Source organism: Gopherus flavomarginatus, chromosome 20 (assembly GCF_025201925.1).
Source record: "Gopherus flavomarginatus isolate rGopFla2 chromosome 20, rGopFla2.mat.asm, whole genome shotgun sequence".
Classification (NCBI taxonomy): domain Eukaryota; kingdom Metazoa; phylum Chordata; order Testudines; family Testudinidae; genus Gopherus; species Gopherus flavomarginatus.
Genome location: NC_066636.1, coordinates 249,556 through 276,048, shown reverse-complemented (window position 1 = coordinate 276,048; position 26,493 = coordinate 249,556). Strand labels below are relative to the sequence as shown.

Below are 26,493 nucleotides of genomic sequence, written 5' to 3'. Positions count from 1 at the left end.
CACGCACGCAAGGTGGAAAGCCCCTGGCGCACGCCACACTCCCTGCCCAGATTAGCTGACTGGCTTTGGCCACAGCCCAACCTGCAGCCTTCTGTCCTCCTGACCCAGGCATCTCTCAGCCCTCAGGGGCCCCACTGCACCAGGGTGGGGGGCTGCAAACCTGCCCAGCAGGGCTACAAGAAGGGCCACGTCCCCCCTGCCAACAGCCATTGCCCCCCCCCTTGGCTCATGCTAGATGGTGCTGGTCTAAACAATGGCAGCAAGTTTACATGCGCCCTGCATCCATGCAGAGGTTAGCACAGGTTTGTAGTGGGGTGTGTATTGGCATGTCCTTGCACCTGCCTCAGGCCATTCCCACTCCCCTGCCCCCCCCCCCACAAGCCCACTCCCCTCATGCCCCCCTCATGCCGTTCCCACTCATTTCGTGCCAGTCTCACTCCTGCGTTGCTGGCCTCGCACCGTTCCCACGTCCTGTGCACTGGTTTAAATGGTGTCGCTTTTCACCGGTTCTGCAACTGCAAACAACCCCCCAGCACCCATGAGACCCAGAGCCTAAAATCCCCCCCCAAATCCCCCCTCCTTGGGAAATCCCCCTCATTGGCCCAGGAGCAGCTTCCCAGCAGGAGCTAGGATAAGGGGGTGGGGGCAGAGGCATCCTCTGTTTACACAACCCCCCAAGCACAGGGAGTTCAAAGGGGCCCAGCACCGGGCTGGTGGGGGGTCAGGGGCAGGAAAGGAAGCACGGTACAGACAGGAGCCAGGTGGGGGGAGGCGTTACAATCTTTAATACCTAGCCTCAGTGTAAAGTGGGGGGGGCAGCAGGCAACAGGCAGAACAATGGTGGGGGGGGCGCTGGAGCTGCAGGGGGGTAGGGTGACCAGCTGTCCTGATATTCGGGGCTTTGTCTTACATAGCTGCCTATGACCCCCTTCCCCGCCTTGCTTGCTGCTCACCCTATGTGGGGGGCTCAGGGACTAGACAGACCAGCCACAGGGGATGGGGAGAAATTCACCCCGCTGGAGTCCCCACCCCTAGGGCTCTTCCCAGGGGTGCAGGTGGCCCGTGTCAGGGGAGCAGGGGTTGCTCAGAGGATGCTGCCCCCTGCTGGTGGGCTGGGAAAAGGGGGGCCTAGGCTCCTAGCCCCATCCCCTTCTGGTGGAGCTGTGAGGGTGCCTCTGAGACAGGGGGCCAAGGGTGCTGGAATGGGGCATTGCCAGACCTGGAATGATGGGCGGGCTGGATAACCCTGGTGGGGGGAGGGCCTGTGCTCCCCCCATGGTGGCCCCTAGGGCTGGGGGCAGGAAAGAGCCATAAATAGCCCCCAGTTGGGTTCAATGGGGGAGGAGGGGTCAGCACAATGGACTGCAGCTCCGCAGGGTAGGGGGATGGGGCATGGCCCCCATGGCTGCAGCAGGGGCCCAGGTCTTTCATTGGGAGAGGGCCCCAAGCTCTGGGCACCATGAGAGCAGGAAGGTGGAGGTCTGGGGGATCCTATGAAGGGGTTAGTAGAGCTGGGCTCCTGGGGGGGAGGCACCCCTTCTCAGGGCTTCCCCAGTTCCCCCCCCCACCAGCTCCACTGCCCCCAACAGACATTGCCGTAAAATAAACACCAGTGTCACGACTAGAGAAGGTCCTGGAGGGGGCACAGATAGGAACAGAGCCCTTGGGGGGCAGCAGAACCACCCCCAAAATGCTGCTAAACAAACAGGTCTTGTATAAAAAACATTCACAACCAGTGACAAATACCATTTGGGGAGGGGGAGGTGCTGGGGGACACAGGGAAGGGCAGAGATGGGGGGAGGGATGTATGTTCTGGGGTACCAATGCTGGAGGTGGGGGAGGGAAGGCGATGGGGGGCTGCTACCATGAGGGGCATGTGCTGTGGGTAAGGGGGGGCCCTGGTGCTAGGGTGGGTAAAGCCTGAGGGTACCAGTGCTGGGGATTGCAGGGGATGTGGGTCAGGGGGTGCTGTGGGAGGGTTGGATGGAATATGCCCGCCTGACCCCCATAACAGGGGACAGGGGAGGGTCTCCCCTTTCTCCAGATGCTGTGGGGAGCAGGGAATCCATGAGGGTGGAGCCCATAGGGGGACAGTGTGCTGGAGGGCAGGGGAGTCCATGGGGAGCAGGAGGGAGCCCCCCTTGGCATCTGAAAAAGTCTCTTGATATAAACCAGGCATTGAAACAAAAAGAACTTGGGGGATGGAGTAAATGCCCCCCGCAGCCCCTGGGGGGGGAACGGGACAAAATCCATCTCTCCCAGCCGGCTGCCGTCCCAGCCTCCTCTTCCTCTGGGGGGGTTCCCAGTACAGCCATCTGCTGGGGCAGGGCTCAGCACTGGGGGAGGAGGGGAGAATCACACACTGCCTCCATGCCCCAAACCCATCCCCCACCGGCAGCCTCCACCCCACTCCAGCCAGTGACAACCCCACTCTCCTTCTCCGCCTCCCCCCCTTAGAGGACAGTGACACCCAACTCCACCAGGGTCTCCACCCCAGCGTCCCAAGGGAGGGTCTCCCCCATTCTCCCCTCCATCTCCAAAGCCACAGGCCCCCCACCTCAGGGCTCCAGTTCCCTCCCACTGCCCATCCAGGGCCCTCCACCTGTTTCACCTCATGCTGCCCCCAGCAGCGCCCCCCAGCTCACCTCGTGACCCCCGTCGACCCCCCCACAGCCCCCGCTCGGACCCAGCAGCCCTGTCTGCTCGTTCCGTTTGTCCGTCTTCATCTCCACAGCCGGGTCCTCTGCACCGCCCTCCTTGGGTGTCCTGCGGGATGGAGGGGGGGGTGAACCCCACGGGGTGCAAACAGACAGATGGGGGACAAGGGAAACAGAGGGGGTGGGCATAGGGGGGCCTCACACAGAGATTTCTGCCACCCCACAGGCAGGTGGAGGGGAGGGGGAGGAAAGTTCTTGACAATCTCTCCCCCTCCCCACCGGGCAGTATCCCTGCACTGCATGCAGTCGAGGGGGGAGGGGTGTTTTGGTGAGGGGAGGGCTGTGGGAGTTGGGGGAGTCACTCACAGTGATCTCTTCTCCCCTGCCCCACAGGGCAGGTGTCCCCGGCGCTGCATGCAGTAGAAGAAGCCGACGATGAGCAGAAGCAGCAGGACACAGACCACGACAGCCACAACCGCAGCGCCACTGCCACCCTGGGGCTCAGGACCCCCCGCTGCAGGGAGAGAGGGGGGCGGTGAGCCCGGACGCCTGGGTCCCTTACTCTCCCCCCCAGCACTGCTGCCTCCTGGGGCTCAGAACCCCCCACTGCGGAGAGAGAGGGGGTGGTGAGCCCGGACGCCTGGGTCCCTTATGCTCCCCCCTCCAGCACTGCTGCCCCTGGGGGCTTAGGACCCCCCACTGTGGGGAGGGGATTGAGCCCAGATGCCTGGGTCCCCTACATTCCCCACAAACCACTGCTGCCCCCTGGGGCTCAGAACCCCCCACTGGTGGAAAGGGGGTGAGCCCGGACGCCTGGATCCCTGTGATGGGGTGTCTAACCCAGGCTGGCAATGGCAGGGGAGCCCAATTAGCCCATTCTGACAGCAGGAGGGAGATGTGTGATTATGGATCAGACCCAGCTGCGGAGAAGCAGGCCAAGGAGGTTCCTACAGCAGGAAGGCCTGAGGTGGTGAGCAGGGGGCCGAAGGGTCTATGCAGCCCCAGGGGTCTATGCAGCCGAGGCCAGGCGAGCGCAGCCTGCGACGGACGCTGGGACCAGGCCAAGGTAGGAGTCGCAGGGAGATCTGACAGGCTGTGGCTGGAACACGAGTGCCAAGAGGGCCTGGGGCTCCCTGACCACGTGCATGAGGACGGTGGCTGGTGAGCCCAGATCAGGGTCACAGGCTTGGTCCTCGGGCGCCCTGACTTTGGGGTTTCATTTGGACTCTGTTCCTGGGGAAGGAGCCAGGCGCCGAGTGCCCTGGCTGGACGAGGGGTGATGGAGACGGACCAGGATGCCCAGGTGCACAGCAGTGACTAAACTGTCTAGAGCCCTCCCCCCAGGAATCAGAGACCTCCACTGCAGGGAGACAAAGGTGTCCCGCCTTTGCCCTACGCACACCTGGGCAGTTCTGGGCTTGGCACCCAATAGGGTTAATCCCCCACCCACATCCCACCAACACCCACCTGTGTGGAGTACGGGGTCCCCTGGGCAGCATGAACGAGAGAAGGAGGTTAGTGGGAGCAGGACCCCCAGAACACCCTGGGGCTCCAGCACTGGGACTCCACCCCCATGGTGCCAGACACTGCCTGGGGGGCACAGCTGCTCCAGGCATCATCCCCCCCACCCAGCCCCATGGGAAAGGGGCACTCACCTGCCGGGGGGGAAGAGGAGGGGGTAGCTGCTGGGGGTTCTTCCACGGGAGGAAAAGACAGACAGGTCAGTGCCCAGATGGAGTGATGCCCCCCACCTCCCAATTACCTCCTGCTCTGTTTCCCTGCTACCCCTTCCTGACCCCCACCCCGCTGCCCCACCCTGACCACCCCAGTCCCCCCACCTACCTGCCCCCACTCAGGACTCCCCCTGTAGCCCCAATCCCACCCCCGACTCACCGATCTCCAGGGTGAAGTGCTGCCTGGCCTCCCCGAACCGGTTCCTGGCCTGGCACCAGATTGTGGACTTGGCCAGCGCTGCCGTCACCTCTACTGTCACCTCACTCGTCACCCGGTTCCCTGTGCTGCTCACCACCGGCTGAGGGGAGACAGGGGTGGTGAGGGACCTTCTCCCAGCTCTGGACACGGCCCTGTGGGGTTCCTGCCCCTCTGGGGGTGTCTGTGCTGCTCGCTGGCACCGGACCTGTGGATTCGCTGTTTCCAAGCCCCGAGTGCAACAGCTGCGCAGCCCTTCTGCCTTGGGGCTGCAGCGTAACCTGCGTCCACACTATGGGGCTTGGACCCTCACAGCCCATGATGGGAGTTCTCCCCTGCTCCTAGCAGGGTCCTAGGACCTGGGTCCCGAGCACTCACTGGCCTGAGTCAGACCAGTTTATGTGTGGACAGAAGCAGGGGCTTGGGCTCAAACCTGAGTCACAGTCTGGGCTCAGTGGGCCATGTAGACACACATTTGGGGGCAGATACACATCCCCGCACCAGGGTGCCCAGATCCTCCCTGCTGCCCCCAAGCTCTATGCACCGCCCCCAACTCCTCTGCCCCCCAAGTGCCCCTCCCCTATGGGGCTCTTCCTGCCGTCTGGCTGTTCGGAGCCCGGGTGGTGTGGGGGAGGTGTCACTGGCAGTCATGCCAGGACAGAGCAGCAGATCAAGTCCCTGCCTCCAGTACATATGGCCAGGGGGGCCTCGAATCGTGCTGCCTCACACGGCTATGTGTGCAGCACAGCGGGTGTCACCTCCACACGTGCCCACTGCACACACCCCCCCCCACCAGGCCGAGAGCCGCTTCACAAGGCCTTTGCTGAGATGCAGCGGGGGCTGGGGGGGCTGCACTGCAGCAGTTAGACCCAGGTTCTGGGGGCGAGGGGGAAGGTCATGACCCCCATGTGGCCACCCAGTGCTGCCCCCCTCCCCCCCAGTTCCCAGTCCCAGCTCAGTCACAAGTGCCTGACTCCTCTGAAGCTGCCGACAGTGCAGCTGTCTCTGGAGCAGCTGGGCCTTGGGGGGAGAGGGGAGCTCCCTGCCAGGGCGGAGAGCAGCTCAGGCTGGGGGTGTGTGTGTGCAGTGGAGGCACGCAGGAGGGGGCTGCTCTACAGGAACCTCCCCATCCTGTGCCCCCATCCCCTCCCCACCACCCCGGGCCGTGTGCGAAGACACATCCCTGCAGCATCCAACTCTGCCCTCCCTAGGTACCAGCCCCCTGAACCCCCTGCTGCACCAGATCCCCTTCCCCTGCCCCCTCACCTTCACCCCAGGCAGGCTCCAGCTGAGCTCTGGCTCAGGGTGTCCCACAGCAGAGCAGGTCAGCTGGATGTGCTGCCCCTCGCCCGGGAGCCGGTGCTGGGTCGGACGCTCCTCCATCTCCGGCTTCCCTGGGGAAGGGGCAAAGTCAGAGAAGGGGTCATCCCCTGGGCCCCACATCAACTCTGTCCCCCCAGCTCCCTGCACTCAGGGACCCCCAGCTGGCCCCAGAGACATGCCCCCTGCTCCCCTGCCACTGCTCCTCCCCGGGTACCAGCCCCCAGCTGCCCTGGCACAGACCCCCTCCCATGCTGCCACTAGGCATCCCTCAACCCCAGTTCCTGGCCCAAGGGAGCCCCACCCTGCATCCCCATGTTCATGGACACCCCCCACCCTGGGCATCACTGCCCCCTGTTCCATAAGGGGACACCCCGGGCCCTGCATCCCCCTAGCCTGAAATACGGCCCCCCCCCCCCCCGCCATGGCACCCAGCCACTCCAGGGCTCCCCAGCCACAGCCCTCTGATGTATGGTTCTGAGCCAGGGCCTGTCCACCACCTCTGCCCTGTCACCCCCCGGGGGGATACAGGACATCCAGCTTTGTCCGGCACAGCAGGGCAGGTGGGGGGCGAGGAGAGGCTAGAACTGATAGGTCTGAATGGACGAGTCTGCACCCACAATGCTCCATGGCCAGACATAGAGGATCAGAGGTGGCGGAGATGCCGGAGAACATGTCTGGAAGGTGGATTCTTGGTCTGATGCTCCTGCCCACGTGGGCTCTGCCAATGCTCGATGGTACCAGGCAAATCTCCGCATGTTCTCTGATGCTGTCACCCCCTGGGCCCTATCCTGTCTGTCAGGGGCATGAAAAATCCAGCTCCTCAGTGCATGGCTTTGCTGGCAAACGCCCCCATCCCCTCGTGTAGACGCAGCTGCGCCAATGCCGGCATCACTAACGTCTTTGCAGGAGGTGGTGCGGCTCTGCCTTACGCTGCATCCACACTGGGGGCTCTGCCCAGAGAGCGACGCAGCGCTAGCTGCCCTGCTGGAGATAAGGCCTTGGGAATTCGACGTTGATTTCAGTAGGTTGTGCTGCGTACACCCTACAGATCTGCCACCCTAGCCCCTGTACTGCCACCCCATGCCCTGTCCCAGCTGGGGGGTACACCTCACATCTGTGCTCCGGGGAGAACTCCGTACCTTCCACGGTAACCTGGACAGTCTGGTCCCGCTGCAGCCCTGGCACGCTGGGCACAGAGGCCTCGCAGGTGTAAGTGCCAGCCACGTGGTATGAGACCGAGCGCAGGGTGTGGGTGCCACCGTGAGCCACTCGCTCCTTACCCTGCAATGAGAGAGGACACTAGGGGGCGCTGTGCTGCATGGAGCAGGATGGGAGCTCAGTAGGGGGCGCTCTGCCCTGGCAGTCAGCCCTGGCTCCAATGCCCCCATATGGAACTAGGGGGGGCTGCATGGCAGGGAGTGGGATGGGGGCCTAGTAGGAGCAGGTTCCCCAAAATCAGCTATTATCCAGAAAAATCAGTTTTGAGATTTCTGCCTCATTTCACCCCAGAGATAGCTGCATCTCAGTGCCAGGCAAGGGATCCCTGTATACACAGCCCCCGCACCCCACCCCAGAGGTGGCTGCTGGGGGGAGGGTCCTTGTATAAACAGGCCCCCCTGTAGGGTCTGCCGATGCCTAGTCAAGCCCCGGTGGATCTCACCTTCCTCCACACCAGTTTGGGGGGCTGGGAGCCCTGTCCGGAGCAGGTGAGTGTGACGTCTCCACCCAGGGGCACTGTCACTCGTCTGCCTGGGTGCAGGGTCAGGGGGTCCAGGTCTGTTGGTGGAGAGAGAGGGGCAGGGATACACTAAGCTGTATTGCAGAAGGCTCCTCAAAACATACCTGTGTGAGCATCCCAAGCCAGTTCCCTGGGGTACTCATGCCACCCCTCCCCTCTCACCCCCGGGGCACTCACCCCCCCCAACGTCAACTGTGTCTCCCAGCAGCCCCTGGGGCACTCACAGTGGGGTGGGGGGAGAGGAGGGGATGGCGTATCTCCCAGCATTGCCATGGGCACTCACAGTTGACGTGGATGGTCACCTCCTTCTCCAGCTGCACCTCAGGGGGGCTGTCAAAGTCCAGCACTTGGCACCGGTAGGTCCCGCTGTTGGCCCTGGAAACGCTGGGCAGGATCAGGACCCCGTCCTGCTTGGTGGCCAGTTCCATGACCTTGGAGGCCTGGGGGGATGGGGAGGTGTTCAGGGCAGTCCGGTAACCATCCCTGGGCTCAGCCCCACGGGGCCCGGGCACCCTCACCACCCCCACAGGGCTCAGCTGCCTGGGGAAGCCTGGTATCTCCCATCCCTGGGGCCTGGGCAGCCCGGTATGCCCCCGTCCGAGGCTGGGCACCACCAATACCTGCACTCGGTAGAAGATGTACTCCGGCTCCGGCTGCCCATCCCCCCGGCACTGCAGCCTCACGTCGTCCCCCTCCTTGATCACCAGGGGAGACTCCAGCATGAACTCCACGTTCTCCGTGAAATCTGGGGGCAAGGGGAGTCAAAGGTCATGAGATAACACCACTACCCCCAGTGTGTGTGTGGGGGGGTTACAGAGCAGTAGCAGGAGTGCAAGTGTGTGACCGAGTGCATGCAAGGAAGGGTCTCTGCACAGGCAATAGCCTCTTTCACAGACCCCAAGGCCAGACGGCGCCATTGTGACCATCTGGTCTGACCCCCAGCATAGTGCGGGCCAGAAGCCTGCTCCCGAATCATTCCTGTGGCTGATCTCCCAGGAAACAGCCTGTCTTGGTTTAAAAATCAGCAGTAACAGAGAATCCACCACGGCCCCTGGTAGGTTGTTCAATCCTGAACTCTGCAGATTTCTGTCTGAATTTGTCTAGCTGCAGCTTCCAGCTGCTGGGGCGTGTCAGACCTTCCTCTGCCTGACTGAAGAGCCCGCTAGCAAATATTTGTTCCCCAGGTAGAGACTTGGACTGGGATCACGTCACCCCTTTGCCTTCTCTCTGTGAGGCTAAATAGCCTTGAGTTCTGAGGCAATCACTACAAGGCAGGTTTTCTGAAATTACATCATTCTCTGGCTGTTCTCTGACCCCTCCAATCGACCAACATCCTCCTGGACCCAGGATCCCAGGAGTGGTTAGAGGGAAAATAACCTCTGTGCTCCTACTGGCGGTCTCCCCGTGTACGCCTCCCAGGACTGCAGGAGCTCTTTTGGCCACAGCTTCGCACCGGGAGCTCACGTTCAACTGCTTATCCGCCCCCAAAATCTTTTTCAGAGTTGTTGCTTCCCAGCACCCTCCCGTAAGGATGGCCGAGATTCCCAGATGTGTGCACTGACATTTCACCATAGTTAAATGCATATTGTTTGCTGGCACCCAGCTTACCGAGTGAGCCGGATTTCTCTGACTCAGTGACCCGTCCTCTTCAGTATTTACCACTCCCGCAATTTTTGTGTCATCAGCAAACTTTATCCGGCAGGATTTTGTTTTATTCCAGGTCACTGATAAAAATGTGAAATAGTGCAGACCTCTTCAGGCCTCACCGGAAACCCACCAGCTCAAGGGCAATTCCCTGTTTAGTTACGTTTTGTGATCAATCAGTTAGCCAGTTTTTAATTCAGCTAATGTGCGCTGTGTTCATTTTCTATCTTTCTAGATTTGTAATCAAAACGTCCTGTGGTACCAAGCCAAAATCCTTACAGAAGTCTAAGTCCATCACGTCAACACTGTTATCTTGAGCAATCAAACTTGTCATCTCATCAAAAACAGGTACCAAGTTAGCTTGACAGGATCTATATTCCATAGACCCCTGATTATTCATATTAACTACATCACCCTCCTTTAATTCCTTGTTAATCAAGTCCTCTATCAGCCACTCTGTTATCTTGCCCAGGATCAAGGTCAGGCTGACAGGCCTATAACTACCTGGATCGTCCTGTTTAAAAACTGGCACAACCTTTTCTTTCTTCCAGTCTTTTGGAACTTCCCCGGGGCTCCAGACTTCTTGAAAATCAACATTAACAGCAGCTCCTTTAAACTCTGGGATGAGACTTATCTGGTTCTGCTGACTTAAAAGGTCTAACCTTAGTAGCTTTTGTTTAACATCCTTCAGAGATACTAGTGGAATGGAAAGAATGTTATTACCATGTGATAAGATATAATCTGTTTTATCCTCAAATACAGAGCAGAAATGTCTACTGAGCATGTCTGCGTTTTCTGCATTATTAGTGATAATTCTACCTTTTCCATATAGTAACAGACCAATACCATTGCCAGGATTAGTTTTGTTCCTAATACGTTTTTTAAAACTCATAATTGTCCTTAACTCTACTGGCCACAGATGTCTCCTAGCATGCCTTTGCTTCCCCTATCAATTTCCTACAGTTCCTAACTTCTGATTAATATTCATTCCTATCAACTTCCTCTTTCTTCCATTTATATTTATATACATAAATTTTATAGTTGCCTTTCATTTTCCCTCTAAACGAGGTTGTTTTTTTGACCAGCACAGCTTTCTTCTTCAGTTGTGGAATTGTGGTTTTTGGGAATCACGTAAAGTGTTCTTAAATTATTCCTGTTTCTATGCAGCAGTTGCAAGACGCTTGTGCAAAGGCTTTTGCACAAGAACCCCATGATGCACATACACCAGGAAGAGCCAATGACGTGTGTGAGTGGAGAGACTGCAGGCCAGGGCTGCACTCACAGCACTATGTCAGGCTGAACATCTTACAGACGGTACTGGCTGAACTGGTGCTTGTGCACACAAGCGTGCGCAAGGTCTGTGTCCCTGCACATAGTTGTGCAAGGCCAAGGGAGGTTTCCAGTCTTGGTGCGTGTGTCAGGGTCAGTACCAATGGAAGCCTAATGTCCCTGTGCATGCACACAAACACACTCGTGCAAGGCTAGCATCCTCGTACACGTGCCATACCTGTGCCAGTGCACTTAATACTGCCAGTGTCCCGGGGGTGCGAGGGTTACTCACAGTGCAGTACGAGGCTGAAGCGCTCTGAGGTGGCGTTGCCCACCTTCCCCTGGGGCAGCGGGTACTGGACCAGGCACTGGAACTGGGCATCCTTGTCGGCCTTGCTGGGGCGCAGATAGAGGGTGCTGGACACAGACTGCAGCCCTGAGGCCTCCTTCACAGAGCGAGACACCACGTACATGTCTGAGGGGAGAGCAGAGAGGTCAGCACAGGAGTCAGTGCGGGGGGGGACAAGAACACAGTGCAAAGCACACAGGGGTCAGCATGTGGGGTGACCAGAGCACAGGGGTCGGTGCAGGAGGGGACGAGAACACAGGGGCCGGCGTGGGGCAGGAAGCGCAGATGTCAGGGCGGAGGGGACAAGAGTGTGTGGGGGGATGAGAACACAGGCGTCAGCGTGTGGGGGGGTGAGAGCACAGGGGCCGGCGTGGGCGCAGAGGTCAGGGCAGGGGGACATGGGAGCACAGGGGCCAGCATGGGGCAGGGAGCGCAGAGCTCAGGGCGAGGGGCAGCAGAGAGAGCAGGGGCAGCACAAGTAGGCATTTGGGGAACGCGGCTGTTGGGGAGGTGGGCGAGGGGCAAGCTGGGGAGGGTCCCGGCAATCAGGCAGGGGAGAGCCAGAAGGGCCCAGCAGCAGCGGGGAGGAGCCAGGGGCACAGGGGGCAGGAGGAGTTGTCTATGTTACCGTCATTGCGTTCAGTGGGCGCTTCCAGGCGGGCCCCATCCTTGAACCAGCTGATGGTGGGGGCGGGGTTGGCATTCCGGCTGCTGCAGGTGGCGATCTGGGCACAGGCACACTACATCACTCCCAGCACAGCCCCCCCACCCCCCTCACGCAGTGCAGGGACCCCCAGTCAGAGGGAGGTGCCAAGGGCTGGGGACCCCAGTTCCAGAGTGCTGAGTGCTGAGTGACCCTAATGAACTGTGGGACAAGACTCCCACCCAGGGAAGGGCCTCCGCGTCCCCAGCTTGGCACCACCCCGTCTGCTCGGTCGCCTCACCTCAGACACAGACCGCTCCATCACGGACAGGATCCCAGGGTTAGCTGTGAGCTCCGGGGGTTCGGGGGGTTCTGCGGGGAGCAGAGCGAGCAAGCGTGAAAACAGAAGCGAACCGCACCGGGCCAGGTTGCTGCACAGAACCAGGCCAGACCTGGCTAGGCGCAGCATGCCCAGGGGGGAGCAGTGCGGTGACAGTTACAGAGAACAGGTTCAGTGAGTGGGCGTGTGTGCACAGAACCCCACTGGGGAGGGGGCTGCAGGGCGAGGGTCAATCGACTCCTGCCCCATGGAGGCACGAGCAGCTTGGGCTGCAGGGTCACACATGCAGATGGACGTGCGAGGGACCGGCATGCAAGGCCCATTCCCTGTAGCATCCATGTCCCTGCACCCACACACAAGTGATGGGATCCCTGGGCCTGCCTCAGTGAGCTCGGCCAGAGGCAGCTGCATCCATGGAGCTAGCCCCAACCTTGCAAGCACAGGGCTTGCACAAGGAGGAGAGGCTGGCTGGGCTGGAGTGGGGGGCTGAGGGAAGGGGGTGCAGTCCCAAGGAAGGGGGAAGATTAGGGGTGTGGGGGACAGCAAAGGAGGTGCAGTGCCAGCAGGGGGGAGGGTGTCTACCACCAGCCTGGGAGGGGAAGCTGGGGGGTGCCAGGGCACATGGGGGGGTGTCTCTCACCGTACACCCGGAGCTGGGCCACCCCCTCGGCGCTGCCTGCGGCCCCTGCTGTCACTTGGCAGGAGAAGGCCCGCTCATCGCTCACGTCGGCCTTCGGCAGAACCAGGCTGAGATCGGGGTCCATGTAGACATGGCCTGAGTACTCGGTGCCCTGGTCCACCCCCCCGCGGCCTCCCTCGCTGTAAGCCACACGCCGCCTCTCCCCATCCCGGTCCGTCTGGGGGAAGAGGAACAAAGTTAGTGACTCCTCCCTTGCACAAGCATGTGTGGGATTCACCCCAACACCCCCTTGCACACGAGTGTGGGATTCACCCCAATGCCCTCTCCTCGCATACGTGTGAGTCACCCTCAATGCCCTCCCTTGCACACGTGTGGGATTCACCCCTAAGAGCTTCCTCGCACATGCATGTGTGGGACACCCCTGTCGCAGCCCTCTCTCTCTCTCTCTCTCACACACACACACACACACACACACACACACACACACACACACACACACACACACACACAGGATTCGTCCCTGCACTCATGTCACATCCATCCTCCCCCATGAGATTCTCACACCCCCTTTGAGCACAATTGGATTCACACCCACAGCTCCCCCAGGCAGTAGCATAACCCCCACCATGTACAACGAATCTCCGCCAGCCCCCCAGGTGAGGATTTACACCAGCCTCCCCCATGACACCCTCCCCCCACTGCTTCCACGTGTGTGCCAGGATACTCACGACGAACCATTCCACCAGGCGGCTGTCAGGTGACCCGGTGATACTGTGCGTGCAGGGGATGGTGACCTGGGATCCCAGCAGCACCTCGACCTGCGCTGGCACTGAGATCTGCACCACGGCCAGGCAGCCTGGGGGGCAGGATGGGGAGAACGAGTGAGATAGGGCCCATAGTTCCCACAGGACCAAGAGCACCCCTGGATGCTCCCTATGGCCCAGTATGGCCCCTCCCACCCCTGGGTCAACACCACCCCCCTGTGGCTCCTTATCCTCCTCCTCCAGTCCCAGAGAATCAATAACCTCCCTCTGGCTTGGTATCCCCACGCCCTCTTCCATCCTGCACAGGCCTGCCCCTACAGCTCTGCAGTTCTTAGGAGCTGGGGGATGGGTGAGGGGCAGGGGGAATGGGGTGAGAGAAGGGAGTGGGGGCAGAGGAAGCGGGAGATTGAAGGGGGCGAAGGGAGGTGGAGGTGGTGGAGAAAAAACCAAATCATAGAATCATAGAACTGGAAGGGACCTCGTGAGATCATCGAGTCCAGTCCCCTGCACTCATGGCAGGACTAAGTATTATCTAGACCATCCCTGACAGGGGTTTGTCCAACCTGCCTTAAACATCTCCAAGGATGAAGATTCCACAACCCCCCTGTGCTACATGTTCCAGTGCTTAACCACCCTGACAGGAAGTTTTCCCTAATGTCCAACCTAAACTGCCCTTGCTGCAATTTAAGCCCATTGCTTCTTATCCTGTCCTCAGAGGTTAAGAAGAACAATTTTTCTCCCTCCTCCTTGTAACAACCTTTTATGTACTTGAAAACTGTTATCGTGTCCCCTCTCAGTCTTCTCTTCTCCAAACTAAACAAAACCAATTTTTTCAATCTTCCCTCCTAGGTCATGTTTTCTAGATCTTCAATCATTTTTGTTGCTCTTCTCTGGACTTTCTCCAATTTGTCCACATCTTTCCTGAAATGTGGTGCCCACAACTGGACACACTACTCCAGCTGAGGCCTAATCAGCGCTGAGTAGAGCAGAAGAATAATTTCTCATGTCTTGCTTACAACACTTCTGCTAATACATCCCAAAACGATGTTTGCTTTTTTTGCAACAGTGTTATACTGTTGACTCATATTTAGCTTGTGGTCCACTATGACTCCCAAATCCCTTTCCGCAGTGCTCCTTCCTGAGCAGTCATTTCCCATTTTGTACATGTGCAACTGATTGTTCCTTCATAAGTGGAGGACTTTGCATTTGTCCTTATTGAATTTTATCCTATTGACTTCAGACCATTTCTCTGGGTTGTCCAGATCATTTTGAATTTTAATCCTATCCTCCAAAGCACTTGCAATCCCTCCCAGCTTGGTATCATCCACAAACTTTATAAGTGTACTGTATTCTCTATGCCATGATCTAAATCATTGATGAAGATATTGAACAGAACTGGACCAAGAACCCATCCCTATGGAACCTCAGTAGTTATGCCCCTTCAGCATGACTGCAAACCATCGATAACTACTCTCTGGGAATGGTTTTCCAGCTAGTTCTGCACCCACCTTGTAGTAGCTCCATCTAGATTGTATTTCCCTAGTTTGTTAATGAGAAGGTCACGTGAGACTGTATCAAAAGCCTGACTAAAGTCCAGATATAACACGTCTACCACTTCCCCCCATCCACAAGGCTTGTTACACTGTCAAAGAAAACTATCAGGTTGGTTTGATATGATTTGTTCTTGACAACTCCATGCTGACTGTTATTTATCACCTCATTATCTTCTACATGTTTGCAAACTGATTTCTGAATTATTTGCTCCATTATCTTTCCGGGTACAGAAGTTAAGCTGACAAGTCAGTAATTCCCCAGGTTGTACTTATTTCCCTCGTTATAAATGAGCACTAGATTTGCTCTTTTCCAGTCTTCTGGAATCTCTCCCGTCTTCCATGACTTTTCAAAGACAATTGCTAATGGCTCAAATATCTCCTCAGTCAGCTCCTTGACTATTCTAGGATGCATTTCATCAGGCCCTGGCAACTTGAAGACATCTAACTTGTCTAAGTAATTTTTGACTTGTTCTTTCTCTATTTTAGACTCTGATCCTACCTCATTTTCACTGGCATTCACTATGTTAGACATCCAATTGCCACCAACCTCCTTGGTGAAAACCAAAACAAAGACGTCATTAAGCACCTCTGCCATTTAAGCGTTTTCTGTTATTGTCTTTCCCCCCTCACTGAGTAACAGGCCCACCCTGTCCTTGATCTTCCTCTTGCTTCTAATGTATTTGTAGAGTTTTCTTGTTTCCTTTTATGTCCCTAGCTAGTTTGATCTTGTTTTGTGCCTTGGCCTTTCTAATTTTGTCCCTACATATGTGGTGTTTGTTTATATTCATCCTTTATCGTTTGACTGAGTTTCCACTTTTTGTAGGACTCTTTTTTGAGTTTTAGACCAGTGAAGATCTCCTGGTTAAGCAGGGGTGGTCTTTTGCCAGACTTCCTGTCTTTCCTACACAGTGGGGTAGTTTCCTCTTGTGCCCTTAATAATGTCTCTTTGAAAAACTGCCAATTGTCTTCACCTGTTTCTCCCCTCAGACTTGCTTCCCTCGGGATTTTACCTACCGACTCCCTGGGTTTGCTAAAGTCGCCTTCTTGAAATCCATTGTCTTCATTGTGCTGTTCTCCCTCTTACCATTCCTTAGAATCATGAACTCGACCATTTCGTGATCACTTTCACCCAAGTTGCCTTCCACTTTCAAATTCTCAACCAGTTCCTCATTATTTGTCAAAATCAAATCTAGAACAACCTCCCCTCAGTAGTTTTCTCCATCTTCTGAAATATGGCCTTCTGTTAATTCGTGTTCTGTAATTCGTATAGCTAAGAACCAGTGACGGACCTCCTTCAAAGTCATCCTGATTACCTTTTGTTCTGCAAGGAAATCCCAAGTTGTCAAAGAGGACATGAAATTGTATAAAAGATCCTTGGGTCCTGATTCTGCTTAAGCTTCATCGGGGAAGTTTGAGTCACAAGACTGAGGTCCCAGTTATGCTGGTACGCCTTGAATATGATATTTAGACATTGGACTATAACCTATTAACTGAATTCTAAAGGAATTCTGCAACTACAACGTTCACCATCTCTACCATGAACCTGAACCTCAGTGAATTGAACTCAGATCTGTATGTATATTGATCTTTTAGCCATACTCTCTCTCTCTTTTGTTTTTTAATAAATTTTAGTTTAGTTAATAAGAATTGGCTGTAGCGGGTATTTGGGTAAGATCTGAAACATTTGTTAACCTGGCAGGTGATGTGTCTGATCCTTTGGGATTGGTAGAACCTTTTCTTTTACATGATGAAATAAGATTTACAGAAATGTTCGTCATATTTGACGTGGGTACCTGGATGGAGGCCTGAGGCTGGGCGCTTTAAGGGAACTGTGTTGTTTGGACTCCTGAGTAACCAGTGAGGTGATAAAGAAGCTGTTTTATGCTGGTTGGTGAAGCTAAGTATTGGAATAGCCACCAGCTTTTTGGGGGTTTGGCTTCCCCATTCTTTGCAGTTCACCCTGAGTGACCACAGCTGGCCCCCACTGGGACCTTGATCACGAGGTGTAGTCATACTTGGATACACACTCCCACGGGTTAATTGGGTTTTTGGATAAGAACCATACACTTGTCAAAATTTAATTTTGATATTGGAGAGTTTAAGGGTTAAAAATCAGTTACAGTGAGTGATCCCTGATCAAGATCCTGACAGAAAAAGCCTGGAAGAATTGTGCTCACAGAGAGGAAGGAACTAAAAAATCTGTTACTAGCCAGTGATAAGGAATCAGACCCCGCGAAAATGCTTGCAGTGAGAAACCAGCACCTAGAACCTGAACATAAGCAAAAGATAGCTGGTACGGAAGGAGAAGCTGCTGAAAGTGAACGCCCGTGTTTTGAACATGAACAGAGAATGGCAGATATTCGATTGCGGGAACTAGAAGCTAAGGCGAAAGCGAACAGACAAACTGCAATTCAAGAGAATGAAGGAACAAGAGGAACTGTCTCATCCTGGAAAGCCAGCTCCTCTCAGCAGCAAAGATGGGGATAAAATCTCTCCAGTCTGTAGCAATGTTGGTAGGTTGTTTGACTCTAAGCAGTTGTCTGTGTGTAACCAATATACCCCAACACTGCCACCTTTTACTGTGAGCTCAGGCGAAGGTAACCCCATAACATGTGCAGAGAATGTAAAAGTCAAAGGGAAAAGCTGTTTGTACAGCTTCTAACATCACTCTTGTTAAAGCAGATCTTGTCAAAGAGGAAGATTATTTACCAAATCAGAGTGTGAATATTGTGATCCTCTATGAATGTATTGTACCTGTGCTGTAGCCAGAATCCATCGTGACTGGAATGGGGTGAAATGTGAAGTTATAGCTGGTGTAAGGAAGATAATGCCTATGGATCTTTTGACAGGGGATGATATTAACACTTTGTTCAGTCAAGTTGATGACATAAACCAGTCACAGGAAAGAAATAATCCTGAACCTGTGTCTACAAGGGGCAAGGATTTGCCTATCGAGGGTTTCTCCAAATGTTTGTCTGAGGAAGATGGCTGTTTATCTGAGCAAAGAAGCCGTGCATAGGTGGAAGAAATTTCGGAGTGCCTGTCTGGGATCTCAGAAGTGAATCTGACATTAGATAGGACTCAGGAAGATGGTTCTCTAGAACAAATTAAAGTTGGTGATCAGGTTAAAGCCGTAACTGAGGAAGGAAGGGGGACATGCTTGGTGAGCAATATATGGTTGACTAGTAAAGCTTGGGAAAGTCAGCCTGACCCAGGTAAACGTGATGTGCTTAAAGCAGCTCAGTGTAATAAGCCACTATTTGTGGAAAACAGCAGTTCATCTGTTAAGGGAAGGGAAGGCAAAGAGAGTTTAGATGAGCACAATTCTCCACACTGGTAACAGGTAAGGTGTAGGTATAGGGACACTCATCTTCCACTAACCTGGCCTTCCCAAACTGCTGGTTAGACAAAGCCATCAACTCAGAAGGCTGCCTCGGATCATCGAGGTGGCTCCCCACTGGGAGGGAGGGGGTGATGGGAATGGCGGGTTAGGGGGAGAAGGAAGATGTGTAGGGGGTTAGGGGGAGACGGGAGGAGGTGATGGGAATGGCGGGTTAGGGGGAGAAGGAAGGTGTGTAAGGGGGGTCAGGGGGTGAAGGGAGTGACGGGTTGGGGGAGAAGGGAGGTGTGTAGGGGGTTAGGGGGAGACGGGAGGGGGTGATGGGAATGGCGGGTTAGGGGGAGAAGGAAGGTGTGTAGGGGGGGTTAGGGGAGAAGGGAGGCGGTGAAAGGAGTGGTGGGTTGGGGGAGAAGAGAAGGGGGGCAGTGGGAGGCGTGGGGGGAGGTGGGGAAGGAGGTCAGCCGGCAGCAGCTGTTTGAGATTCCAGGCCGGTCTGGCTAAGATGGGTCTTTGTTTCAGGATAAACACACACCCGGGGGGGGGGGGGGGGTTCAACACACACAAGTGCCAGAAACACTCAGTGCCAGGGACACGCTAGGAGAGACCGACCCTGGGGGTGGGGGCGGGGAGGAGACAGAAAGACAGACCCTGGGGGCAGGACAGACAGAAGGAAGAGACCCGGGTGGGACAGAGGTATCACCACGATGCAGGGGAGATTATGGGCTGGAGAGGCAGGGAGCCTCCCCCTCACCCCAGCACTGAGGTGGGGGGGGCATGGGCAGGCACCTGGCACAGATGGGCAGAGAGGGGACATCATTGACTTGTTTTCCTTCCTGGAAGTAGCTGGGAGATGAGAGGCTTGCCTGGGGTGAGAGGCCATGCGACAGGGGCCTCGCACTGGGTGGGCGTGTAACACACACAGGAACGCTAACACACTTGCAGGTTTGCAGGCAGACACACACTGGCCTGCACACCCTGTGCCCTCCTAACCCTGTCACACACACAATTCAGCCGCACTTTGCTGGCAGGACACACTAGCCAAGCACTAGAGAGCCAGCTTCCCCCCCCCCCCACACACACACATACCGCATACTCAAGCATTCACACGCCCACTCACAGATTTGCACACACACACTCCCACGCACACCCCTCCAGCTGTAGACTCCCAGGTGTGTTTACACGCTCAGGCTTGCATAGGGAAACGCACCTGCATGCAGGCATTAAAACGACCCCTGCTCGGATACAATTGCATGCACTCTCCCCAACTCCTCCTAAGAGCCTCACTCTGCACCCCCATCTCCAGAGACCAGCCCAGCTGGGACCCAGGCTCCCGGATCAGTGCTCGGACCCTGCCCCTAGTGTGCAGCTAGAACAGTGGTAAGAGCAAATCCCAGGGCATGGATCTATGGGGGCGCAGAGCCCACGGCACTTGGGGCAGGGGGGCTAGGTGGACAAGACCTGGTTCTAGAGGCTAGGGGTATGAACCCATAACACTTGGGGGGACTGGATCTCAGTCCTAGTGCATGGGGGAGGGAAATGGGGGGCTGGGAGGTCATTTTTGCTGTGCTTGCAACGCACCTGAAGAGGAGCTGAGCCGAGCTGGGCTGGCGCTTCCGTGGTGTTGGTGACAAATGGGGGTGGGTGTTTTCCAGACACTTTATTTCTCTCCCCTTTGTTCCCCTCCTCTGTCTGTCTCATCCCCGCCCCCCCACCAGCTGAGACCCTACCTCCATCCGTCTGGGCTCAGGCTGGGCGGCTGCTGGCGATTGGGGGACCAGTGACAGATTAGCCTCGTTAGCAGAGCCCCCGCCAGGGGACAGGACGGTGACAGCTGGTACCATGGAGGCCATGAAGCAAAGCCCTGGCCAGTGCCAGACCCGAGCTATGGGGCCAGAGGAGGGCTATGAGGTAGGGGCAGGGACACACACACACCCCGCCCCTGCCCCACACAGTGAGGGGGTCTGAATAAATCCCAAACTTTGCCTTCCCTATAACAAAGGGCATCAGGGATGGGAACCCAGGAGACCTGGTTCCCTTCCCCTCCCACTCTAACCCACTAGACCACCCAGCCCGGAAAGAACCCAGGAGTCCTAACTCCACCTCCCCAGCTCTCATCCACTAGGCCTCTGCTCTTACAGACACTTTCCCCAGCTGGTTTCAGAGCCCACCCCTGGCGCGGTTCTTCCCTTTAATTCCCAGAGAAAGTGGGCTCCAGACACGTTCCATCTTGGCTCCAGACACTGGTGGATTAGGCCCCCTCCCAGGGGGACTACCCTGGGGCCCTGGTTGGGCCAATTGTTGGAGGGTCTATGGGCCCAGAGGATGGGACTCCAGACACCCCTGCCTATGGGGGCTCCCGTGTCTCCAGAGCACTGGGGAGGAAGGGGTTACAAGCCAGGCAGGAAGGAGCTGGGAGCAGATTAAACAGTAACAGGTGCTGCTGACCCAGGGAGCAGCTGTCACTGCCTGAACCCGAGCTGGGCAGCAGGAGCTGGGACCCTCCTGCCCCCTGCACACAGTGGGGCACATTCCCTCCACCACACCCAGCCAGGGGACTGGCATGGACGTCTACTCCTACACGTGTGCCAGGGGCCCAGCCAGCCTATCTGTGCACATGCAAAGGGGCACATTGGTGCATGTGTGCGCAAAGGGCCCAGCCAGCCTATTCACGTGTGTGCCAAGGGGAACAGAACACACTGGTGATTGTGTGTGCAAAGGGCGCAGCCAGCCTATTCAAGTGTGTGCCATGGGGATGTGTGTGCAAAGGGCCCAGCCAGTCCTATTCACGTGTGTGCCAAGGGGAACAGAACACACTGGTGCATGTGTGCGCGAAGGGCCCAGCCAGCCTATTCACGTGTGTGCCAAGGGGAACAGAACACACTGGTGCATGTGTGTGCGAAGGGCCCAGCCAGCCTATTCACGTGTGTGCCAAGGGGAACAGAACACACTGGTGATTGTGTGTGCAAAGGGCGCAGCCAGCCTATTCAAGTGTCTGCCATGGGGATGTGTGTGCAAAGGGTGCAGCCAGTCCTATTCACGTGTGTGCCAAGGGGAACAGAACACACTGGTGCATGTGGGTGCGAAGGGCCCAGCCAGCCTATTCACGTGTGTGCCAAGGGGAACAGAACACACTGGTGATTGTGTGTGCAAAGGGCGCAGCCAGCCTATTCAAGTGTGTGCCATGGGGATGTGTGTGCAAAGGGTGCAGCCAGTCCTATTCACGTGTGTGCCAAGGGGAACAGAACACACTGGTGCATGTGTGTGCAAAGGGCCCAGCCAGCCTATTCAAGTGTGTGCCATGGGGATGTGTGTGCAAAGGGCCCAGCCAGTCCTATTTATGTGTGTGCCAAGGGGAACAGAACACACTGGTGCATGTGTGTGCAAAGGGCCCAGCCAGTCCTATCCAGACATGCGCCAAGGGGCACAGGACATGCTCAGTGCTGCATGTGTGTGCACAGGACCCAGGGTGCACTCGACACGTCCATGTGCAAGGGGAGGGCTCGGGACACGCTCCTGTGAGTACATACAGCCAAGGGCACAGCCTGCCATCTGTGCAACCCACCCAGTGGTGCTGGCAACCTGGGAAGGATTCTCCGCTCCCTATTCTCCATGTCTGTTCATTGCACCAGCTCCACCCCCAGCCTGGGCTCTCCCCCCTACCCTGCTCCCCCACCCTCGGCCTGTGCTGCCGTGAGAAAGTCCAGGTCCAAGGCCTGGCTATGAATAGCATTGCCCAGCTCCGAAATCCCAGAGCAGCTAGAAATAACCCTGGTGAAGGACTTTCCTACTATCTGTCCGGCGGGGGTGTGCAGAGCGGGACTGGTTATCTGCTGCTCCCCAGACCATGGACTGCATGGCATGGCACACAGCCCTGCAGTCATGCCCAGCTCCCCTGGCTAATTAACGTGGGGAGCCCCAGGCGGGTGCCTCTGCCAGACAGAGCTCCAGACATCCAGACCCATGGGGACAGGCAGCAAAGAGCAGAGGGAGGGGCTGGGGGCCAGGACTCTTGGGTTTTCTCCCTGGCTCTGGGAGGGGAGTGGGGCTGGTGGTCAGAGCAGGGGGGCTGGGGCCAGGACTCCTGGGTTCTCTCCCTGGCTCTGAGAGGGGAGTGGGCTCTGGTGGGTTGGTGTGGGGCCAGGGCTGGGGACCGAGACTCTCCCCTACTGTTCAGAGGGGCTATGTCCTGCACTGCAAAGACAACCAGGGAAAGATGAGAGCTGGGGAGAGGGAGCCAGGTGGGTAGGAGGGCAGGTGCTGAGCAGTGAAAGGTATCCCTTGTGCAATGGGACCATGCTGGCAGGCACCTGAGACCCTGTCTCCTACCCTCCTCCACACCCCCCAGGCACAGAGCAGGGCAGGGAGGATGGCCCTGGGGGGCCTACAGCTGCCCCTGGGCAGTACAGTGGTGGGGGTGTGGAGGAGACCAGCCGGCTCCACTCAAGACACACCTGGGTGATGTTATCAGGGCGCAGGCTGGAATGTGCATGGCTGGGGGCGGGAAGCGCCAGCTGGGGCAGAGAGTCACCTGCCCCTGTCTGACAGCACTGAGCGGAACCAGTCTCACCCCCACCCCTGGCCAGGCTGATCTTGGTGCAGACCCCCTGTGGAGCCCACTGCGACACTGAACCATGCAGTGTGCCCCCCTTTTTGGGCCAATCTCTGGGTGCACAGGCCCCCTCACCCCACCATCTGCACCATGCAGCCACACTCCAATCCCTGCCCCAGCTCGGCCTGGCCAATCTCAGCATGCTTCCCCCACCCCCACCCCTGCCCGGCTGTGCCAAGGCACGAGCCCCGCCTGGCTGTGCCAAGACAGCCTTCTCTTTCCCCTGCTCCCCACCCAGAGGCCAGGTTGGTCTCCCTAGGCCACACTAAGTGTGGTTCTTCAGGGAGAGTCTCCCATTTTCTCAGTCCTGGGGCTGGGCTGGGACTCAACTGTTCTGTGCTGAGGCCAGGCTGGGGGAGAGGGGACCCCGTTTGTGCTTTGCCAGGGTGGGTGGAGTGGGGCTGCCAGATGCAGAGCTCAGGAGGTGGGAAAAGCTATCGCAGGGGCCAGGAATGCAGGCAGCAGGAGCAGAGCAATCAACGGGCTGGGGCATGTTTGGGTAGAGATGGGCGGGGAAGGCAGCTCCCAAACCCACCCCCCTCCAGGCATCCCTGCCTCATTCCAGTTCCCCCTCCCAGCATCCCACCCATCCACCTCCCTGACAGCTGCCAACACTCATATCTGCCCACCCGTGCCAGCCCCCAGTGCTGCCAGCATCCACAGAGCCCTGAGCTAGGGGGCGCGACCTCCAGCATTCCAGAAACCAGGGGGAGCTGGGCCAGGTGGGAGCCAGGATTGCTGGGTTCTACTCCCAGCTCTGGGAAGGGAGTGGGGTCTAGTGGTTAGAGGAGGCAGGGCTGGGAGCCAGGACTGCTGGGTTTTCTCCCAGCTCTGGTACAGGAGTTCATGGCGCATGCAGAGGAGAGAGCAGTACTCCCCCTCCCACCCCCCCGCCACACACAAATAATTTCAGTGGCTTTTCTCATCTTGTCACTTGGCTGGTGAGTGACTAAACACAAAGTCACAGATCCCCAGAAATGTGCCAGGTTGTGTGGGGGGTGCTAGAGGGCAAATGTTAACAGGGCAGGTGGGGAGAGGAGTGGGGAGGGGGTGAGGAAGGTTTGCAGTGGGAGAGGGGACAGGCTGAAGGGGCACAAGGGATAGGTGGGAGGGGGGAGATCACACTAAATTCCCTTTGACCTTCCCAGACCCCTTTAAATTCCCCACTGCTTTTAAACCATTAATTAAAGAGGGGGGTCTCTCTGAGGAGGGGCTCTGCCCCCTCATCCTGACCCAGCTACAAAGATAACGGGGGAGGAGGGGCTGAGCCATCAGTCCCCCAAACCCTCAACCTATACAGCTACCACACACACAGTTCCCCCATACACCTCTTCCCACCCCACCCCAGCCCCCACTCTACACAGCTACCCCTCCCCTGCCCTCCTCCCACACCTGTCTCCACCCAGACAGCTACCCCTCCCCCCCACATCCCCCACCCTACACAGCTACCATCCCCCTGCCCTCCTCATACTCCCAGCCCCCCAACCTACACAGCTACCCCTCCCCCTGCCTTCTCCCCACACCTGCCCCCACCCTACAGCTAACCCTACCCTTGTCCTCCCCCCACACCGCAGCCCCCACCCCTACACAGCTAGCCCTCCCCCTGACCTCCCCCCACACCAGCCCCGCATTCTTCAGCTACCCCTTCTCCCACACATCCCCCACCCTACACAGCCTCCCCTCCCCCTGCCCTCCCCATACTCCCAGCCCCCCAACCTACACAGCTACCCCTCCCCCTGCCCTCCCCACAAAGCTACCCCCCACCTTCTCCCCACACTTGCCCCCTACCCTACAGCTAACCCTGCCCTTGTCCTCCCCCCACACCGCAGCCCCCACCCTACACAGCTACCCCTCCCCCTGACCTCCCCCCACACCAGCCCCGCATTCTTCACAGCTACCCCTTCTCCCACACCAGCCCCCCACCCTACCCAGCTACCGCTCCCCTGCACCCCCACTCTACACAGCCCCGCCTCCCCTCCCCCTGCCCTCCCCCTCCCCCAGCCCCCCACTCTACACAGCCTCCCCTCCCCCTGTCCTCCCCATACTCTCAACCCCCAACCTACACAGCTACCTCTCCCCCTGCCCTCCCCACAAAGCTACCCCCTGCCTTCTCCCCACACTTGCCCCCTACCCTACAGCTATCCCTACCCTTGTCCTCCCCCCACACCGCAGCCCCCACCCTACACAGCTACCCCTCCCCCTGAACTCCCCCCACACCAGCCCCCCACTCTACACAGCTACTCCTCCCCCCAACCCAGCCCCCCACCCTACACAGCCTCCCCTTCCCCCGCACCGCCCCACACCAGCCCCACACCCTACACAGCTTCCCCTCCCCCTGCCCTCCCCAACCCCCGCTCCTCTAACCCAGCGTGGGGGAGAAGGGTCCTGCCAAGGGGGCTCAGCCTGGCAGGTGACTGTTCCAGGGATGGGGATTGTGCCCCCTGGCCCCGGCAGGGAGGGGCGGAGACGAGACCCGGGAAGACCCTACCAGGTGAGGCGGGAGCAGCCCAGGGCCGGGGAGGCAGAGGGGCTCGCAGATGCCCCCCCCAATTCGAGACTAAAGTTCACATTGCGGGGGGGGGGGGGGGCAGCGCCTGCCCTGGGGCACGGGCTGGGCGGCGGAGGGGCCTGAGGGTCCGGCGGCTGGGGCGCACGGTGAGGGGCGCCCGGTGCCTACCTGGGCGACCGATCAGAGCCAGAAGCAGGAGGCCCCGCAGCAGGCAGCCGGACTGGCCCATGGTGTCCGCGGCCGGGAGAAACTGTAAGTAACTCCCTGAGCCCGTCCCGGACTCCAGCCCCCCGAGCCCGACTCGCCCCGCCCCCGAGCCCGGCTTGCTCCGCCCCCGACCCCCAAACACCCACCTGCCCAGAGAGGGCGGGGACTGCGGGCTGGGCGAGCCGGGACCGAGACACCTCTGGAACCCCCACCCAGCAGGGACCCCCGCCCCTAAAGCACATTGGCTCCCCTTCTCCCCAGCCAGCCCCATTCCTCGCCCCCGCAAGGCCCTGCCCCCGTCCGGCTCCCCATCTAACCCCGCAGCGCCTCCTGCTGAGTCCCGGAGCCAGGGGTCCCTCCCGCTGATAGCCAAGAGTCCGGGTCTGCCCCGGGGGAACGGACCGGCCACTGGAGCCAGGACTTCTGGGCTCTTCCCATGCCCCTTGGGATCCGTTTACCACTCAGACAGGCCCGAGTAGGTCTGGTATCCAGATCCTGACGGGCCTGGGTAGAACCCAGGAGTCCTGGGTCCCACCCCCTGAGCCAGGGACAGAACCTGGGAGTCCTGGATCCCAGCCCCCACCTCACCCCACCCCACAGCCAGGGACAGAACCAGGAGTCCTGGGTCCCAGCCCCCACCCCACCCCCTGAGCCAGGGACAGAACCCGGGAGTCCTGGATCCCAGCTCCCACCTCACCTCACCCCACCCCACAGCCAGGGACAGAACCAGGAGTCGTGGGTCCCAGCCCCCACCCCACCCCCTGAGCCAGGGACAGAACCCGGGAGTCCTGGATCCCAGCTCCCACCTCACCTCACCTCACCCCACCCCACAGCCAGGGACAGAACCCGGGAGTCCTGGCTCCCAGTCCCCACCTCACCTCACCCCACAGCCAGGGACAGAACCAGGAGTCCTGGGTCCCAGCCCCCACCTCACCTCACCCCACAGCCAGGGACAGAACCAGGAGTCCTGGCTCCCCCC

The 26,493-nt window shown here is 58.2% G+C and overlaps 1 protein-coding gene across 1 annotated transcript; it reads right to left on the bottom strand.

Annotated features, from left to right (window-relative positions):
• Window positions 1-1,718: 1,718 nt before the first annotated feature.
• BCAM (basal cell adhesion molecule (Lutheran blood group)) lies at window positions 1,719-25,603 on the bottom strand. Its single transcript, XM_050930835.1, has 16 exons — window positions 25,476-25,603; window positions 13,261-13,388; window positions 12,533-12,749; window positions 11,854-11,924; window positions 11,538-11,634; window positions 10,853-11,035; window positions 8,268-8,392; window positions 7,931-8,087; window positions 7,570-7,685; window positions 7,049-7,190; window positions 5,853-5,980; window positions 4,551-4,689; window positions 4,313-4,351; window positions 3,024-3,171; window positions 2,646-2,766; window positions 1,719-2,336 (listed from the first exon to the last, which is right to left on the bottom strand). The coding sequence occupies exons 1-16, from the start codon at window positions 25,534-25,536 to the stop codon at window positions 2,331-2,333; spliced, it is 1,878 nt and encodes a 625-aa protein (XP_050786792.1). The 5' UTR covers window positions 25,537-25,603; the 3' UTR covers window positions 1,719-2,330.
• Between the last annotated feature and the right edge of the window lie 890 nt (window positions 25,604-26,493).

Excerpts from the sequence above, each read along its gene's own strand:
- BCAM (XM_050930835.1), bottom strand. The coding sequence starts at position 25,536 with ATGGGCCAGTCCGGCTGCCTGCTGCGGGGCCTCCTGCTTCTGGCTCTG. Across the intron at positions 7,686-7,930 it reads GGTGACCATCCACGTCAACT|ACCTGGACCCCCTGACCCTG; the intron begins GTGAGTGCCCAT and ends CTCCACCAACAG. Across the intron at positions 3,172-4,312 it reads CTCCTCTTCCCCCCCGGCAG|CGGGGGGTCCTGAGCCCCAG; the intron begins GTGAGTGCCCCT and ends CTCTCCCTGCAG.